Source organism: Corythoichthys intestinalis, chromosome 21 (genome assembly GCF_030265065.1).
Source record: "Corythoichthys intestinalis isolate RoL2023-P3 chromosome 21, ASM3026506v1, whole genome shotgun sequence".
NCBI lineage: Eukaryota > Metazoa > Chordata > Actinopteri > Syngnathiformes > Syngnathidae > Corythoichthys > Corythoichthys intestinalis.
In genome coordinates, this window is record NC_080415.1 from 19352209 (window position 1) to 19370528 (window position 18320).

At 40.7% G+C, this 18320-nt stretch overlaps 2 protein-coding genes across 5 annotated transcripts in view; one reads left to right on the forward strand and one right to left on the reverse strand.

The window, feature by feature from the left end:
* Positions 1-11849, reverse strand: part of rnf157 (ring finger protein 157) — a 31701-nt gene extending 19852 nt beyond the window's left edge. For 2 of the 4 annotated variants that reach the window (XM_057826469.1, XM_057826468.1), the window contains exons 1-3: positions 11311-11848; positions 9095-9213; positions 2887-2975 (exon numbers count right to left, since the gene is read on the reverse strand). In XM_057826469.1, the coding sequence (XP_057682452.1) occupies positions 2887-2975; positions 9095-9213; positions 11311-11398 (296 nt within the window). In that variant the 5' untranslated portion in view covers positions 11399-11848. Of the gene's footprint in view, positions 1-2886; positions 2976-9094; positions 9214-11310 lie in introns of all 4 variants that reach the window. The other 2 variants (XM_057826470.1, XM_057826467.1) reach the window with 2 other exon arrangements.
* A 2777-nt stretch (positions 11850-14626) lies between these two features.
* Positions 14627-18058, forward strand: srsf2a (serine and arginine rich splicing factor 2a). Its single transcript, XM_057826835.1, has 3 exons — positions 14627-15155; positions 15915-16230; positions 17082-18058. Exons 1-2 carry the CDS (start codon positions 14830-14832, stop codon positions 16204-16206), a joined length of 618 nt encoding a protein of 205 aa, XP_057682818.1. The 5' UTR covers positions 14627-14829; the 3' UTR covers positions 16207-16230; positions 17082-18058.
* The last annotated feature ends 262 nt before the right edge of the window (positions 18059-18320 follow it).

Sequence of the window (18320 nt, forward strand, 5' to 3'; positions counted from 1 at the left end):
TTTGCTAGTTAGCTAGCATGCTACATCCTGGTTAGTGGAGGATGAAGGTGCAAATACAGTGCCTTGCAAAAGTATTCGGCCCCCTTGAACCTTGCAACCTTTCGCCACATTTCAGGCTTCAAACATAAAGATGTAAAATTTTAATTTTTTTGTCAAGAATCAACAACAAGTGGGACACAATCGTGAAGTGGAACAAAATTTATTGGATAATTTAAACTTTTTTAACAAATAAAAAACTGAAAAGTGGGGCGTGCAATATTATTCGGCCCCCTTGCGTTAATACTTTGTAGCACCACCTTTTGCTCCAATTACAGCTGCAAGTCGCTTGGGGTATTTTTCTATCAGTTTTGCACATCGAGAGACTGACATTCTTGCCCATTCTTCCTTGCAAAACAGCTCGAGCTCAGGGAGGTTGGATGTCGAGTGTTTGTGAACAGCAGTCTTCAGCTCTTTCCACAGATTCTCGATTGGATTCAGGTCTGGACTTTGACTTGGCCATTCTAACACCTGGATACGTTTATTTTTGAACCATTCCATTGTAGATTTGGCTTTATGTTTTGGATCATTGTCCTGTTGGAAGATAAATCTCCGTCCCAGTCTCAGGTCTTGTGCAGATACCAACAGGTTTTCTTCCAGAATGTTCCTGTATTTGGCTGCATCCATCTTCCCGTCAATTTTAACCATCTTCCCTGTCCCTGCTGAAGAAAAGCAGGCCCAAACCATGATGCTGCCACCACCATGTTTGACAGTGGGGATGGTGTGTTCAGGGTGATGAGCTGTGTTGCTTTTACGCCAAACATATCGTTTTGCATTGTGGCCAAAAAGTTCAATTTTGGTTTCATCTGACCAGAGCACCTTCTTCCACATGTTTGGTGTGTCTCCCAGGTGGCTTGTGGCAAACTTTAAACGAGCCTTTTTATGGATATCTTTGAGAAATGGCTTTCTTCTTGCCACTCTTCCATAAAGGCCAGATTTGTGCAGTGTACGACTGATTGTTGTCCTATGGACAGACTCTCCCACCTCAGCTGTAGATCTCTGCAGTTCATCCAGAGTGATCATGGGCCTCTTGGCTGCATCCCTGATCAGTTTTCTCCTTGTTTGAGAAGAAAGTTTGGAAGGACGGCCGGGTCTTGGTAGATTTGCAGTGGTCTGATGCTCCTTCCATTTCAATATGATGGCTTGCACAGTGCTCCTTGAGATGTTTAAAGCTTGGGAAATCTTTTTGTATCCAAATCCGGCTTTAAACTTCTCCACAATAGTATCTCGGACCTGCCTGGTGTTTCTTGGTTTTCATAATGCTCTCTGCACTTTAAACAGAACCCTGAGACTATCACAGAGCAAGTGCATTTATACGGAGACTTGATTACACACAGGTGGATTCTATTTATCATCATCGGTCATTTAGGACAACATTGGATCATTCAGAGATCCTCACTGAACTTCTGGAGTGAGTTTGCTGCACTGAAAGTAAAGGGGCCGAATAATATTGCATGCCCCACTTTTCAGTTTTTTATTTGTTAAAAAAGTTTAAATTATCCAATAAATGTTGTTCCACTTCACGATTGTGTCCCACTTGTTGTTGATTCTTGATAAAAAAATTAAATTTCATATCTTTATGTTTGAAGCCTGAAATGTGGCGAAAGGTTGCAAGATTCAAGGGGGCCAAATACTTTTGCAAGGCACTGTATTTGTGAAGGGATCATAAACAATATTAACAGTTGGCGTACTTATTATACAAGAGTCTAAGATTGGCTGATAACCTACATGCTGATTAACAGAAACACTATAAATCACACTGACGAACAAACCGAAATCCAGAGGTGGGTAATAACGCATTACATGTACTTTTGAGAAAAATGTACTTCTAAGAGTAGTTTTACTAAGCCATACTTTTTACTTTTACTTGAGTAGATTTGTAAAGAAAAAAAACGCTACTCTTACTCCGCTACTTTGGGCTACACAAGAGTCGTTACATTTTTGCTCTTTATTTTACATATTAGATTTATTTTTTGTTTTTTGCTAGCGATGCTATTGCCAAGAGTAGCGCTACTAATTTCACCAATGAGACGTCACAACAATAATCACATGACTCCATTACACCAATCAGACGCAAGCTTGCCGTTTTATGATCACGCAAACACGCGTCTTTAAAGTATCGTAACAGATGAAGTATTTGACATAGACCGCTGCCCTCAACATGAATCGAAATCACGGATTTAAAACTCTCTCAGTGTGCTGTTGGCACCGATTGGCCGCAGAAAACCTGGAGATATGATCATTTTAATTTCATAATAGCAATAATAACTATGAAGGAACTACAGTACAGTATTCACTACTCAAACTAGGACCTATTTTCTCCACTAGAGAGCAGGGCATTCATGCTCTTTGGACGAATAATGCTTCATTACTTTTTTTTTCTCTTTAATGTAATGATTTTTCAAAATTATTACTTTGGCTTAATGTAGTTATGTAATGGGTTATTGTCCAGTATCATTATAACAACAGCTCAAATAGATAAGTTTGTGTTGAGAGAAAAAAAATACCATTGTTTAAAAAAAAAAAAAAAAAAACTAAACTAAGATAAGCAGTTACTCAAAATGTTACTCATTACTTGAGTATTCTTTTCACGGAATACTTTTTTTTTTTTTTTTTTACATTTTTGGATGACTACTTTTACTCTTACTTAAGTAATATTATTTTGAAGTAACGCTACTCTTACTTGAGTAAAATTTTTGGCTACTCTACAAACCTCTGCCGAAATGCAACATTTTAGAAATTTCACATCAGACAACAGCTGAGTCTTTGCAACTGAATTCCAAAACCTTGAATTGGTGGCCGCTGCTCGAAGTCAGCACTTTAGCGAGGAGGAATTGTATTACAGCGTACCGTACAAGCCGCAGTGTGTCCTTGCGGATGTTTATAAGGCTGCGTAGCGTCTTCACCGGTTCCTGAGGTGGGGGGGCTGCGTATGGGAACTGAAAGCAAGAAAAATAACATTCCTTTCAGTAAGGTAAATAACACTGAATGTAAAAACTCGCCATGACACCATAAGGAGTGGCCGCATCATTCCTTTCGTACCCACCGTGGCTGCTCCTGATTTAACTTTAACATTAAAGGAATGCAGAAATGAAAGAAATTTATCTTGCTTTCCATACCGACACTTAGCAGCCAGTGATTAATATCTGCTTTTTCGGCTTTCAGTCAAACATACCTCGGCTAGACACTTTCTCTTTTGACAAAATGGTTGTTGGTTATTTTGCTAATCCATTCTTTTTTGTTTGTTTGTTTGGATTAATTTTGCCAGTCCTAGTTTGCAGAAATAAAGGCCCTCTGAATTAGTTTGACACCACTGCCTCAATCAAAGACACTATACAAGCTGCTGACAGTGCAAAAAAGGTCCAATTTGGGTGTGAGAAACATGCAGGATGTGGTGGGATGACTCCACATACTCCGTGTGTTTACACGGCTGTGAATGGCAAGTAGCATTGCACATCTGGGGCTCAGCAGGAGTTGTTCCTTTAAAACACACAGACGCTGATGCTGAAAACAGCCTTTCATTAGACAACAGTGGAGGTCTTATTTGAAATGTCACAGTGGCCATTCACGTTTGTGTATATTAAACACCAGATGAAAACATTCAATTCCTTATGGGATTGCAAGTGGCGGGGGTTGGGGGTAGCAAACTCTAAAAATAGCCTGTACGTGATCATATTTGTAGAGAGCCAGAGCGCAATAACTCAAGCTGGGTTTATGAATTTACTGCACCATCTGCTCACAAGCCACCGAGCATTATATAATGCCGCTTTGAGCATCTAATTCAAAGCAAAATGAAAAGTGGGAATTTTTTTTTCTAAATTCTCAGCCGGCGGGAGGATTTAAACAGCAATATAATCTGGGAGGGAAAAGGCTACTGCTAAATTTAGCCTTGGTCTAGACATAAACGGCAGCAAGACCACACGCTTTACTTCAAAATTCACTGCTCGCGAGCTTAACATTCTGGTTACATGATTGAAGGCCCGCAGGAAAACGACCTATCGCTTGGCAGCATCTCCCCTTTCATTTTTAATCACTCTGACAGGATGACACATTTATGTAAATTGCAATCGGGCAAAATGTGGAAGTGCTGCTAAACGCTGCAGCAGGATGCCGTCAGCTGCGGATGAACGAGATTGTGTACGGCACGTCAACACAAAACAAAGGCCAGATGACGGAGCTGTCTGTCAAGTATAAGAGGAATTGACAAAAGTGTGGAAATCACAAAAGAAAGTCAGTAAATGTTTTTAATCACTATTTTAGATACTTAATTGTAATCTTTGTAATCTATTGAAATCCTATTATTTAGGTTTTTTTAATTGATCTTATCAATTTAACTCTTTGGCTTCCATTGCCATTTCCATCAATAAGTTTAAATTCTAAAATATACTAACTACCACAATGCATAATATATGAGTATCTATATCTATACTTATATATAAATGGAAATGTGTGTGTGTTGGATGGCGTGTGCGTGTGTGTGTTCATTCCCTTTGGACTCTGAAACGACTGGGTGGATTTTAACGAAATTTTACACAGTTGTACTTTATGTTTCTGGGGGTGTTCTTGAATGGGTTTGACCTCTGTATGCCTCAATTTAGTGCAGAAAATTAATTCGAAACTCCAAAATATTACCATAGAAAATACTGTGGGGCAAATAAGAATTTAGTCAACCACTAATTGTGCAAGTTCTCCAACTTGAAAAGATTAGAGAGGCCTGTAATTGTCAACATGGGAAAACGTCAACCATGAGAGACAGAATGAAAAAAAAAACAGAAAATCACACTGTTTGATATTTAAATAATTTATTTCCAAACTAGAGTGGAAAATAAGTATTTGGTCACCTTCAAACAAGCAAGATTTCTGGCTGTCAAAGAGGTCTAACTTCTTCTAACGAGGTCTAACAAGGCTCCACTCGTTACCTGTATTAATGGCACCTGTTTTAACTCATTATCGGTATAAAAGACACCTGTCCACAACCTCAGTCAGTCACACTCCAAACTACACTATGGCCAAGACCAAAGAGCTGTCAAAGGAAACGAGAGACAAAATTGTAGACCTGCACCAGGCTGAGAAGAGTGAATCTGAAATAGGTAAAACGCTTGGTGTAAAGAAATCAACTGTGGGAGCAATTATTAGAAAATGGAAGACATACAAGACCACTGATAATCTCCCTCGATCTGGGGCTCCATGCAAGATCCCACCCTGTGGCGTCAAAATGATAACAAGAATGGTGAGCAAAAATCCCAGAATCACAAGCGGGGACCAAGTGAATGACTTACAGAGAGCTGGGACCACAGTAACAATGGCTACTATCAGTAACACAATGCGCCGCCAGGGACTCAAATCTTGCACTACCAGACGTGTCCCCCTGCTGAAGCCAGTACACGTCCAGGCCCGTCTGTGGTTCGCTAGAGAGCATTTGGATGATCCAGAAGAGGACTGGGAGAATGTGTTATGGTCAGATGAAACCAAAATAGAACTTTTTAGTAGAAACACAGGTTCTCGTGTTTGGAGGAGAAAGAATACTGAATTGCATCCGAAGAACACCATACCCACTGTGACGCATGGGGGTGGAAAACATCATGCTTTGGGGCTATTTTTCTGCAAAGGGACCAGAGATTTTGAGTGAAAATCTCCTTCCATTAGCAAGGGCATTGAAGATGAGACGTGGCTGGGTCTTTCAGCATGACAATGATCCCAAACACACAGCCAGGGCAACAAAGGAGTGGCTTCGTAAGAAGCATTTCAAGGTCCTGGAGTGGCCTAGACAGTCTCCAGATCTCAACCCCATAGAAAATGTGTGGAGGGAGTTGAAAGTCCGAGTTGCCCAATGACAGCCCCAAAACATCACTGCTCTAGAAGAGATCTGCATGGAGGAATGGGCCAAAATACCAGCAACAGTGTGTGGAAAAGCTTGTGAAAAGTTACGGAAAACATTTGGCCTCCGTTATTGCCAACAAAGGGTACATAACAAAGTATTGAGATGAACTTTTGGTATTGACCAAATACTTGTTTTCCACCATGATTTGCAAATAAATTCTTTAAAAATCAAATAATGTGATTTTCTGGGGGGGTTTTCCTCACATTCTGTCTCTCATGGTTGAGGTTTACCCATGTTGACAATTACAGGCCTCTCTAATATTTTCAAGTGGGAGAACTTGTACAATTAGTGGTTGACTAAGTACTTATTTGCCCCACCGTATCTGATTGTGGAGGGTACAGACGGGTCTCTTGGGATTGCAATATCACAGTTGGCTTTCAAACTTTACGGTTTCATGTCCAAATTTAAATGTGCTGTGATGATACGTTGTGGCTTTGAGTACTCCACAACAAGACGCTGAAAAAAAATGTACAATTTCCCAAAATATTACTAAGGGAATCATTTCAGGATATTCATACAGAGTGACTGTTATTTATTGTGTGTTACGCCCGCAATGGTTCTTGGGTAGTTGTGGCATCCGTGCCCGAGAGTGGTGGTTGCCATTGATATGTTCTGGTGTTTTCTGTTCAATAATTGTGCTGTCTCTTGGAGTCATGCGGCGTATGGGTACAAGAGCTGCAAGTGTGAAATATAAAAACAGTCTCTCTCATTTTTCTCCACGTCGCCCACCACAAAACTGTACACAATGATGGAAAAGCGATAGCGCATTAACCCCTTTATGCTTTCCTTTTACTATTACTACATTACAGCTGCATCTTGCAAAGAAATTATGTTTTATCTGCCATTCGGTTGTATTGTGTTCATGTTAAACAAACCCGAGCAACACCTGGCTATACTGCTAGTGATACATATCCATGGGCTGGCAGTGAATTAGTACATTTTACTAGAAAATTCAATCTAATGTTAAAAACAAAATGTAAATCACAGTAGTAATGACAAAAAATATATACAGGCATGAAAATGGGTCAGGGGTTAAAAAGGTGAGAAGGGTGAGGAGAAAATATGTTCGTCACATTGTACAACTAGGCAGGGCCGGCCCAGCCTATACGCAGACTATGCAGCTGCTTAGGGCCCCTGACCACTAGGGGGGCCCCCAATCTGGCAATTGTTTAATTTATATTCTATTTTGTTTACTGCAGTTTGCTTTATTTGACTTTTGTGAGTTTTGATACTTGATTAGAAGCTTAAAAAAAAATAAAAGTTCTTCCTTAACTTCTTTCTTTCCTCTTTTAGAAAAAGGTTTGGCGCTATCTACTGTAAGTACTGACAATCATTTGGGGTGAGAAGTTTGAAGTATGCAGTGCAACAAAATCTGATTAATATACAAAATATGGACGTATGGGTTGGATTGCATGTATGGGTTTCACAGTACACTGTGACGAAATGGTGGGCCAAAAATATGGGCCCTTTTGCATTTTTTTTTGCTTAGGGCCCCCAAATGGCCTGGGCCGGCCCTGCAACTAGGGCTGTCCCAAGCAACTAATTTTCTCTCGATTAGTCAGCCGACTATTTTTACGATTAGTCGAATAATCTAATGAAAAAAAAATCCCCCCCCCCTTTTTTTTTTTTTTTTTAACTAATTTAGCAATGGAATTTTTGATGACGCTTATTACTTCACAAAAACATTTTGGAACACTTAAATTCTTTATTAAAGTACAAATAAACACATAAATTACAACAATAAATCACAAATTAACAATGAGGTCAAACGCTGATAGCATTAACTAGTGCAAAAGAATGGAATGTAAACAGATTCGGAACATGTCGGATTGACTCCAGAAATCGTTACTTATATGACGAATATGGCGTGCTTTTATTTTGAAATGTTCACCAGAAGTACGTTCGCTAAACCGCTGACTGTAAGCTTTACACTCCGCAAAAAAAACTCTTTATTTCAATGCATATGGTATCAGTGATCAAAAAAATTTTCGTTGTTTTTCGTTTGCAAATGCTGTGAAAAAGCGATTTTTTATTTTTGAAGTGTCACCTTTTAACAGCAAGTTTGTGTTTTGAAGAAGACTGCCAATGTTTTATAGCAGGCTAAAGTAGGTTGTCTTTTTCCCCATTAGCCTCAATGTAGCAATGCTAACGTTTACACTGTTTAATATACTGTAGATGTGTTCCCTTATTTTGTATGTCTGAACTTTAATTCTACGGCGTGTTGATGACCAACAAACATCTATGAAAAGAACTGTTGTCTCATATGCCATCAGCACGCACGCACAAATGTATGGCAGCGATACAACGCAGCCGTGAAAATTACTGCACTAATTTTTATTTACCGTACGATAAATGGACTCATTGCATATCGCGACAGGCTTGGTTAGCAAATTCAATAAAACATGTCGTTAGTTAGTTAGATGGACTTACGATCTGCCAGCTTGTAATTGTCTCCTGTCGTCTTCTAAAATTACACCTCGGTGACGGCGCTTTAGGTGTTCTTTCACGGTCGACGTGCAGCCAAGCTTGGCATTGAAGAGACAGGACACAACAGTGTACCCTCCTTTGTTTTGTTGAAATAAGTCAATGTTTTGGCCACTCTGGTGTACTTTTTTGGCTTTGTGCCACTTTCCCCACTTGCATACCAAGCGTCCGACATTAAAAGAAATCTCCCGATCCACCCCCTTGAAAATTTTCTACCCGGAGCTACACAATTCACATAGGTCAACTTTTTTGACATCAAAACGGCAAATTTTGCTGAAAGATGAGTTTTTCATGCCTGCATATATCTAATATCAACTTATTTCATTTAGTGTTATTCATCTAATTAATACGTTTTATAATTTATTAATTTTATCATTTTTATTAATATTTTTAACTATTTTATAAACTTGTATTTGTCAGTGAATCTTATCAGTGGGATATTTTGATGATTTAGGGTTATAAATAAATTTTACTTGACTTGATGGATGGACTAACCTTTTAGAAAAAAAAATTAAGAACGAAAACATTTGAGTTTAAACTTCAATTTTTCATTACACAATACATTACTTTATGCAATATCAAGCTATACCTGGCGGTGTTGCAGAAATTTGTGTTCTTCTGTATTCAGCGAAAATTTTACTGTAATATAAATTTGGTAGAATGCATGTGTGCAATTACATAGAGAATACTTACCGCTACTGGTCTGGTCCCAAGGAAGTTAAGGTCAGTATTTTCTCCGAACAGGTAACCTTCTGGGTGAGTTGAGTCAAACTTCTCTCCACCCATGATGAAGTGGCTGGCGAAGTAACTTCCTGCAGACCGAAAGAATAGATCGCTAAATCAATTAAAATTGCAGCATAGACCTCAAAATTTGGGATTTCAATATACCGCATTGGCCGGAATATAAGCCGGTGTTTTTTGCATTGAAATAAGACTGAAAAAGCGGGGGTCGTCTTATATTCGCGGTCTAGACATTATACCCATTCACGACGCTAGATGGCGCCAGATATCATTGGCGATGATCTGTCATGACAGATCTCAACTACTCTCCAGTTTAACCAGTTTGCATTACTTTATTCAGTTTATTGCAATGTTTTTCCTTATTCAGATTTGTTTCAAGACTACAGTTACAGTTAGACTTCACTTTGATGGTTAATGCGGTGATTGCAATTTTGTTGTTTTATCACAATCGATTGGTTTATTTACATTTCAAAAACCAGAAGCCATTCATTTACGAATGTGATTGCACTTTAGTTTACATATTTAAATGTTCAGATATTAAGATTTGAATGAAGCAAAATAACAAGATGTATTGTAATTATTTTCTGTATAAAAATTAATTCGGTGTTCAAAAAGTCTTTTGAGGGCCGTCTTATATTCGGGCCAATACGGTATGTTTTCAGTGATTTCTCCTTGTCTTCATCCCTCTAGAATTTTTTTTAATTGTTTTCTATTGCAGCAGATTGATAGGCTTACAAGGGTCAACTGTCATTTGCTCACCATTGTCAAGTTCTGACTAATTCAACCACATCGCTTGGTGCGCGGTTGACTTTAATCACCTCTTGTGCCTTTTAATCACAGGGATGGATGACACGACTGCGTAATAGTAGGCCTTCAGGATACATACTTGACAGGATGTGGGAGGTGTGGATCGAGTCTGGCAACTTCAAGACTTGTTTCACACGCCTGCATACTAAAAGAAGACCCAACGACAGCTCTTGAAGCAGGTTGGCGGCTTTTGTCACCAGATCCCACTGACAAACTGGGGCTGACAGATCAGTTTCATCTGCAACCTTGCTTGTTCCCTTAACCCTGACAGGATTTTGGGAAGCAATCATATTCAAATGCCATAAAAATATGTTCAATATTTTTGGGTGTGTGTGTCTGTGTTATGGTTTTTTTTTGCACAGGACGCCATACATGCCAGGACCGCCACTGATCGCATTTAACAGCAGGGGAGATACCAAAATAGCAGACCAACATTGAATAATTGTTGATTTTCCATCAAAATCATCATCAGTATGGTTGACATAGAAAATTTTGACATCAAATGACGTTGAAACAACGTTGTTCTATGGTATGTCAGGCGATGGTTTGGTTACCATTGTTTTATAGTTGATGAACTAATGTTGACAAATAGTTGATTTATGATTGACCGGGAAATATTATTGAAAAGTAATTGAATTCTGGATGAGGGGGCATTTTGGTCGAAAACATAACATTGATTCAGCGTTGTTTCAATAATATTAATAACAGAAATGACGTTTAGGTTTTAAAATGATTTCGACGTTGAAACATTAATTGAGGGTGCAAAAGTGACGTTGATTCAATGATATAATATCGACACCGGAATGTTGATCCAACATCTTTTCAACGTCAGTCTGCTATCTGGGTAGTTGTTTTTACAGTAATATTTCAACTTGAAATGGAACTATGTGGCATTTTGGTATCTGTGCTTTTTGAATACTTCTACAGACACACAAGATATTTAAAATATTGGTAACGGGTCCCAAAGTCATGCAGTGCATTGAGCAATCCTCAATCATATGTTGTTGCTAAATAAATCAAAACTGGCAAATTTGTAAAATAAGGATTTTTTTTTTGTAATCAGCATTTGTAGCATTGGTACGCACTGTATGAATAAAATATACCGAATCATCAATTCAGTCGCATAGAGTAGTGCACTGTCATATTGCATTATGATCACTATAAAACTATATAATGTAGTCCTGGGGACCTTTCTGCCATAATAAATCCGTCCTGTCAGCAGCCTCTGGGATCATGTGGCCACTACTTTTTCACGATTTCACCTGCAATACGCTCTGCAGCGTGAAACCATTCCACACGCACACTCGCATACATACATTCACATACACATCCATTCAGTTGACCTGTTGTTAGCGACTTACCGGATTTCGGTGGGTAACGGTACACCGAATTGGACGGAATATCCACTTCTTCCACGCCTATGTTTTGTCTGCTCGCAAAAGCCCCCATCTCCAGTCAAATGAAAATAATAAAGACCAAATGGACATTCAGCTTCGCTTTGTTAACCCCCCTCGATGGTGATTACTTCGATTCATTTAATCCACTTGGTGGTCGCCCCAGTCCATTTCTCGTAAAAGGGGACAGAGTCTCCCCTTCCACACCGTGGATGCGACCGTCCCGGGGATTAGTGACTGGTCCGTTTGTTGTTTGTCCTCGCCGGTCAGCGGTGGAGCTCTCTTGGCTGGTAGGTTGAGTAGGAAGAAGGGGGTGGGAAGCAGCAGTCGTGGGGATTCCCTTTAAAAACAAACAGGGCTAAATTGGACTTTTAAAGCACCGAATAGCAACGATGTGCCACCAAGTGACGACAGGACGCTGGTTTAAAGTCAACTCCTCATCTCGGTCCTGTCAAGGAGGTCTGTAGATCCCTGTGACGTCACAAATCCGGACCTTGGTTTTGGTGCAGTGTCTCTCTCTCTCTCTCTCTCTCTCTCTCTCTCTCTCTCTCTCTCTCTCTCTCCCTCTCTCCCCACCCCCCAGTTAGCAGCTAAGTTAGCCACCTCCTATGTAGCATGACCCCCCTAGCGAAGACTGCAATGCAGGGACGACTACTAGCACGTAGCAGTAATACACTGTCAAGGCTAATTTAAAGAGCTAACCATAAAAAACATGGCAGTTTATGTACGGCCGTGGGGGGCGTAGTGAGCTGTAAATGAACAAGAATCAGCCAAGCATCTCAGAGACCATCCATGTACTTGTGAATGAAGGAAATAGTACCTTTTCTCGTAGGCACAGTAACTGTTTGCATTTTTCTAATATAGTTAATGTAATTTATCAGGGAATAGTATCTTTTCTCGTATTTACCGATTGACTATTTGTATTACTCTAACACACTTAATTAATAAATCAGGGAATAGTATTGTTTCTCGTCTTTACCGTTTGACTGTTTGTATTACTCTAACACACCCAATATAAAATAAATAGCACTTATACCATAGTTTAAGGAAAACAAACAGAATATAGGGCATAAGAGATACATGACGCCTTCTTATCACAGAAGCCCAACGTGTGCGTCATGCAACTGACTGAGCAAGATTGACACTGACAAGCCCACGTCTGCACCACCAACTCTCGAAATCAATTCTGCCGGACAGTCCAGAACAAATGGCGGGACGCCCTGTCCCAACACAAGGAACACCGGAGAGAGCCCGATATCCAACTGTTAACACAACTGATAAGACTCCAAGAGCCCCTTTGACGCTGAAGTGGTAAAATCCGCAACCTTCGTTGCCCTGACAACAATAACTCCCAAAACCTCCTGTCCAATCCACAAACAGACAATAATCCTAAACAACCCCCAAACACACCGTTCTTCTGCCCACAGCCCACCCCATGAGAGCCTTCAAAAAAACTGAATGTTAAACTAATCGTTGTCATTTTTTCTCAGGAGCATTTTTTTGACTTGTGATATGGTAACCTTGGATCCTCGCCTGGGTCCCTCTGTGCTGTATGATTGCTGTCGACTCAGAATAAATTGTCAACTTGTATTCCGAAGCCTTTTTCCAGCTTTCAAAATGGAGTCAGTACAAGGGGTTAAGACTAAGGTGAATGCGCAGTTTGGCCTTTTGGCCGGGTTGGAGCTGCGCCAGCGTGGGTCCGGCGGTTCGGCTGGTGTGATTCCGGCAGTCTGGCTAAAAGGTCAGATTCTTTCATGAGGTAGCTGGTGAAACAATTGAGATAGACTAAACAGAACAAAGGTGGAGTAATTGGCCAGTGTTCCAAGTTCATTATCACGGGATGATGCTAAAAATGTTTTTAGGGGGAGGTTTCTTCTAAAGCCGGGGTTATCTGCTGCCATATGACGTGGTCGTCGGAGATTATGTCATTGCATTAATTGGGTAGAGCAGGGTTACAGTGTTGTTAATCTTACTTTAAGAAAAATAATTGATTACAGTTACAAATTACTTCTCCCAAAAAGTAATTCAGTTAGTAACTCAGTTACCTAAACGTAAGAGTAATTTGTTACTCGGCAAAGTAACTGAAGTTACTTTTCATGTTCTACACGTTATAGACAAGTTTCCCAGGTACTTCCGCTTTACTTCCGCATGTCTGCTAGCAACTTCCGTTTTACAATTTCTACATCCAAAACAACAGTGGAGCTGGAGTAACATTACTCACAAAAATCCCTTACAAAGACGATTTTGAAATACCGTATCCATCTGCCATCATCACGACAGGAGAGGACAATATCTTCATGAAGGCAAATGTGGAACCAAGCTCGTGCCACCACAAAGACCGGGTGTTTTTGTAGCCATGTTGCCGCTGTGTTATGGAAGGTATGTTCTTCCCATCCCTGCATTTTCATGTGTCCAGTGCTCAAAAAATACTAAAGCTTAAATGTTGCGAATGAAACGACTTGTTGCCTTTGATATTACGATGATGATTTTAATTATGATGATCTTTGATATTATTTACTATAACTACTGTACTTATATAACATGTTAAAGTGTGAACTATTCATTTAAAACCTGAAATGTATCATGTTATAATGTGACAATGTATACAAACACAAGAGCGCCAGTCTTTTCGGGTACAGAGTCCGCAGTTCATTTGCATCTAAATAAGAAGGTAGAAAATTGTTGGCTTGGAGTTAAAAGAGGGAAATGTCTATGTTTTAGGAAGTCATTTATGTACACTTCAAAAGTTGATTGATAAATGCTTAAAACAAGGTGAAAAAGTAATGAATTGATACTTAAGGATTGGGTTGTGAAAGGAGTAGAAAGATTTAGAAAGTCATTTCGAAGGAAACATTTGCTTTTATAATTTGAATAAACATTCAAAAGGTAAACGTTGGTATAATGCCAAATTGTGCTCATAAAGAGGGATAAAATAATGATTTGAGGCACAACCTTCTTGTTTAAAGACTTAATTTAAACCATAGACTACCAAAAATAAATAAAAAACCTTTAGGTAAACGTATGAAACTAATTGTTTTAAAAGAAAATTTGTATGCCGTAGCGTTTGAGTCGCTTTCGAATGGCTCGAAAATTTGTTGATAGGTATCTTTTTAACTTTCTGGGAGAGTCTGAAATTTCTGGATAGTTGCTAAATTTAGTCAAAGTGCTAATTTGAACTATCGGTTCAACTTTGACAGCCATAATATCTCCCAATCGACAGGGGGCAATGTAGCCCAGCTATGACGGACAAAGCGCGCGAGCCTTCAACCAATCAGAGAAGGCTACCGCCTGTGGAGAGGAAAAAAGGAAGCTTCGTTGCCGCCATTTCGTGTAGGAGAAGCTCGTTAAATACACGTAAGTGAGTGTTTCAGAACTGATTTGATTTGTTTCGAGTTGCTGGGGTTTCAGGCCCAGCGTTTTGTTGTTTAACGAACAGGAAGAGCTAATATTATTTTGTAAGTGGCTAACGCTCAGTTAGGTGGAAAAATGAGTTACGGTAGGCCGCCGCCAGACGTGGAGGGGATGACCTCCCTCAAAGTGGACAACCTAACTTACCGGACCTCGCCGGAGACGCTACGCCGCGTGTTCGAGAAGTACGGCCGCGTGGGCGATGTGTATATCCCGCGGGACAGGTACACCAAGGAAAGCCGCGGCTTCGCATTTGTACGCTTCCTCGACAAGCGCGACGCCGAGGACGCGATGGACGCCATGGACGGAGCGTTGCTCGACGGCCGTGAGCTCCGCGTGCAGATGGCCCGCTACGGACGGCCGCCTGATTCCATGTACAGCCGGAGAGGACCTCCACCTCGAAGGTACAAATAGTGGATAAAGGAATAATAAACACGTGCTCACATGTTCAGCTTCCAATCCCCAATTTCCGTTACTGCTTTTGCTTTGAAGGATTTCTCTAACGTTTAATAACGTGAAGTACAGCCATTTCAGAACATGTGACGAAACGAACTATAACTAAAAAATTTTTTTGCTTCCTCCGTTTTTGTGTAGGTAATGCATTTATTTTTTGTCTTTGTTTTCTGAATCCACATTGGGTTGGTTTATTAAGGCAATTTTGGTAAAAGAGAGTGTGCGGTTATCCCGAAATATGAATGAACTGACCAGTGGTTAATGTTTAAACTTAACCAAATAAATAGTTAATCAGTATCCATTGAAAGCAAGGGCTGTACTTCCCATCAGTTGTGAAAATGATCTACTAATTGGTTACTGATTAATACTAGTGTTACACAGTTTGCAAATTACTGTGATTTTTATAGTTACCCCCCCCCCCCCCCCCAAACTATAATAAACGAGTTTGTCCGAAATATGTGGTCATATTAAAGGAATCATTGTACAACAGAAGAATCGTTTGCACACAAACATTCAAAAATGAACTTTACCCTGTTGTTTAGTTACACTTGGTAGGTTTTCAGGCGCATCAGGCAGAGATGAATTGAGAAATCATGTCACAATTAAATGAGGAAAAAAGACAATTTTGAATTTTATTTTGGTCTTTGCATGGGTTCCCCTAAAAACTTGCAATGTCCGGTTAAAATAAACAATATAATTTGCTTTCACAGCAGACGTTCGGCGAGCCCTCGCCGACGCAGACGGAGCCGTTCCAGGAGCAGGAGCCGCTCCCGATCCAGGAGTCGCCGTCGTTACTCCCGCTCCAGGTCCCGCTCCGACTCCCGGTCCAGGTCCCGGTCCAAGTCTAAATCCAGGACCCCGAGGCGGAGCAAATCCAAGTCCCCTTCTCGGTCCAGGTCGAGAAGCCGGACCCCCGCCTCCAACCATGGCTCCAGATCCAGGTCTAAGTCCAAGAGCAAGAGCCGACCCAAGTCTCCAGAGGACAACGGAACAGAGCCTTAATTCAAAGTTGGACGCAACATGACGGTATTTAATGGGAGGGGGGGTATTGTCTTTAAGGCATATGTGATCACATGTTTAACTCATTTATTGCCAGGTCAAGTATAGGTATAGTTATCAGAGTTTGTGTAATTGACTAAAAACAAAATTTAAATTGGAACCTATTGGCTTTCATTGACGTCTCTTGTCAATGGCTGCCAATGAAGTAATATTCTGCTGTCTTGAGGTTGCTTTTTAAATCTCACACAAGCAACCAAGTCTGCAGAATCCTAACTATTTTAGGACTATAATAGCCAAGATTTGGTTCTAAATTAGGCGCGCAAAAGGGTTTCAATTGGCCTGATGTGAATATTTTCGGGTGTGCTTCACTCCAAACCTTCACCTAAATGTGGAATTCTTTCCTCCAAGCTGCTGAGTCCTGTTTGCAAAGAGAGGAGGAGTTGGAGGAGATGGGGGTGTGGCAGTTTGAGAGCAGTTAGTGTGTGATCCGCCCATGTGACCTGCCTGTTGCCGGGGGGGCGATGGCAGTTGCTCGGGAGCAGGTCGCCCAGGCAACGCTTGTTTGCGCAGGAGCGGGTCATCATGACGGCAGTTGCGGGGCTGTCACTTGGTGTTTGAAGTGGTGTGGCGAGGTACGTTCACGGGGATCATGGGCGGATGCGCCCGCTCGAGGGGCTTCCCCACCGCCAGTGCTTTGCCCTCCAAAGGTTTGTTTTATAATCGCGCCCAAGTGCCAGGAGTGTCGTGCATTTGTGCGGAAGGTGGTGAAACGTGAACAAGAAGTGTCCTCGCACAAGATATATTTACCATTCGGGTTAGAAGTTAAACTGACGTGTTTTTCAATGTGCTCTTCCTGACTCTGTTTTCTTTTCTTGCAGATCTGTCAGATGATTGCTTCTTCCTGAGGACATCAGGATCACCATGTTCAAGGGGACTCCACTATTGCCACAGAAAGCAGACTGAAAGGTTATTTGGAACTTGGTCTAAACATTCTCTAAATAGTTCATTTATACATTGCTACCTAAGCAGACGTCATGTTGGATGTTCAGAGTTGGGCGTCATTAACATAAATTTGTTTTGTTTTTTGTTTTCCCTTTTAAATTCCCAGTTGGATTTGTGCTTTTCAATAAAACCAAGTTATTTTCTTTTAAAAGAATAACTTGTTATACTTTTTCTTGAGCAGGAGGGTGTACATTTTGAATATTGGTTTGTAGCACCACTCAAGTGGGGGGAAAAATATGGCTCTATATTAGCCAGTCTTGTCAATGTGGCTTCATTTGTCTTGATGACAAAGTAGGGTTTTTTTTTTTTTTTTGTTTGTTTGTTTTCCTTCCCCTTTTTCTGTCAACTCTTTCTGTCCGGTTAAAGTTGCTTCCTATGACTCTAACCCTCTTTCTTGTGTATCTTTTGTGCACTAGGCGCAGTTGTGTAGCAGTTGAGTAATGCTGGTTAGCTGTTAAGATGCAGTGCTGTGGTGACATGGTGTGGCGTGTTGCGGTGCTGAGTGCCCGGTCACTGTTCCGGGGCGCTCGACCCTCCGCTGCTGTTTACCGGTTTGTAAGCTCACAGGTGTTGCAGATCATCCATCCCCCTCCCCTTCCTCCGTGCCCTTTTTTGATTCCCCTCCTGTATGCTATACAGCTCTCTCTCCTCTTTTCTTTCCTCGTCCGGTTCATCACTCGCTTTTTGGGTAAGTGGGCCCAGTCTGGCTCACAGTCGAAGGGTTGACATTTAAAGAAAAAAATGCAGTTCAAGCTGCTTCATCACTCCTTTTTTGTGCAACACATTCCCCGTTGACCTCTATTCTCGCATTTTATTCAGGTGAATGCTAATAAACTTCTTTGTTGAAAATGGATTGATGTGATGTGTACTTATTTCGATACGACGCTGTAAATGTCTTGATGTTACTGTGTTTCATATCAATTAACCAGAATAGTATAAAACCACAACAACTATGACCCTTAGAAAATCTCAGTTCGCTGAAACTTGAGGGGTGGGGTGACTGCAAATGATGAAACTGATGAGAACCAAATAATGGATGACGTCCAATCCCTTAGCCTGGGAGTCCAATTGGATTGGATGTCTATAACTCTCAATGGCAGTGAAACGTGATACTC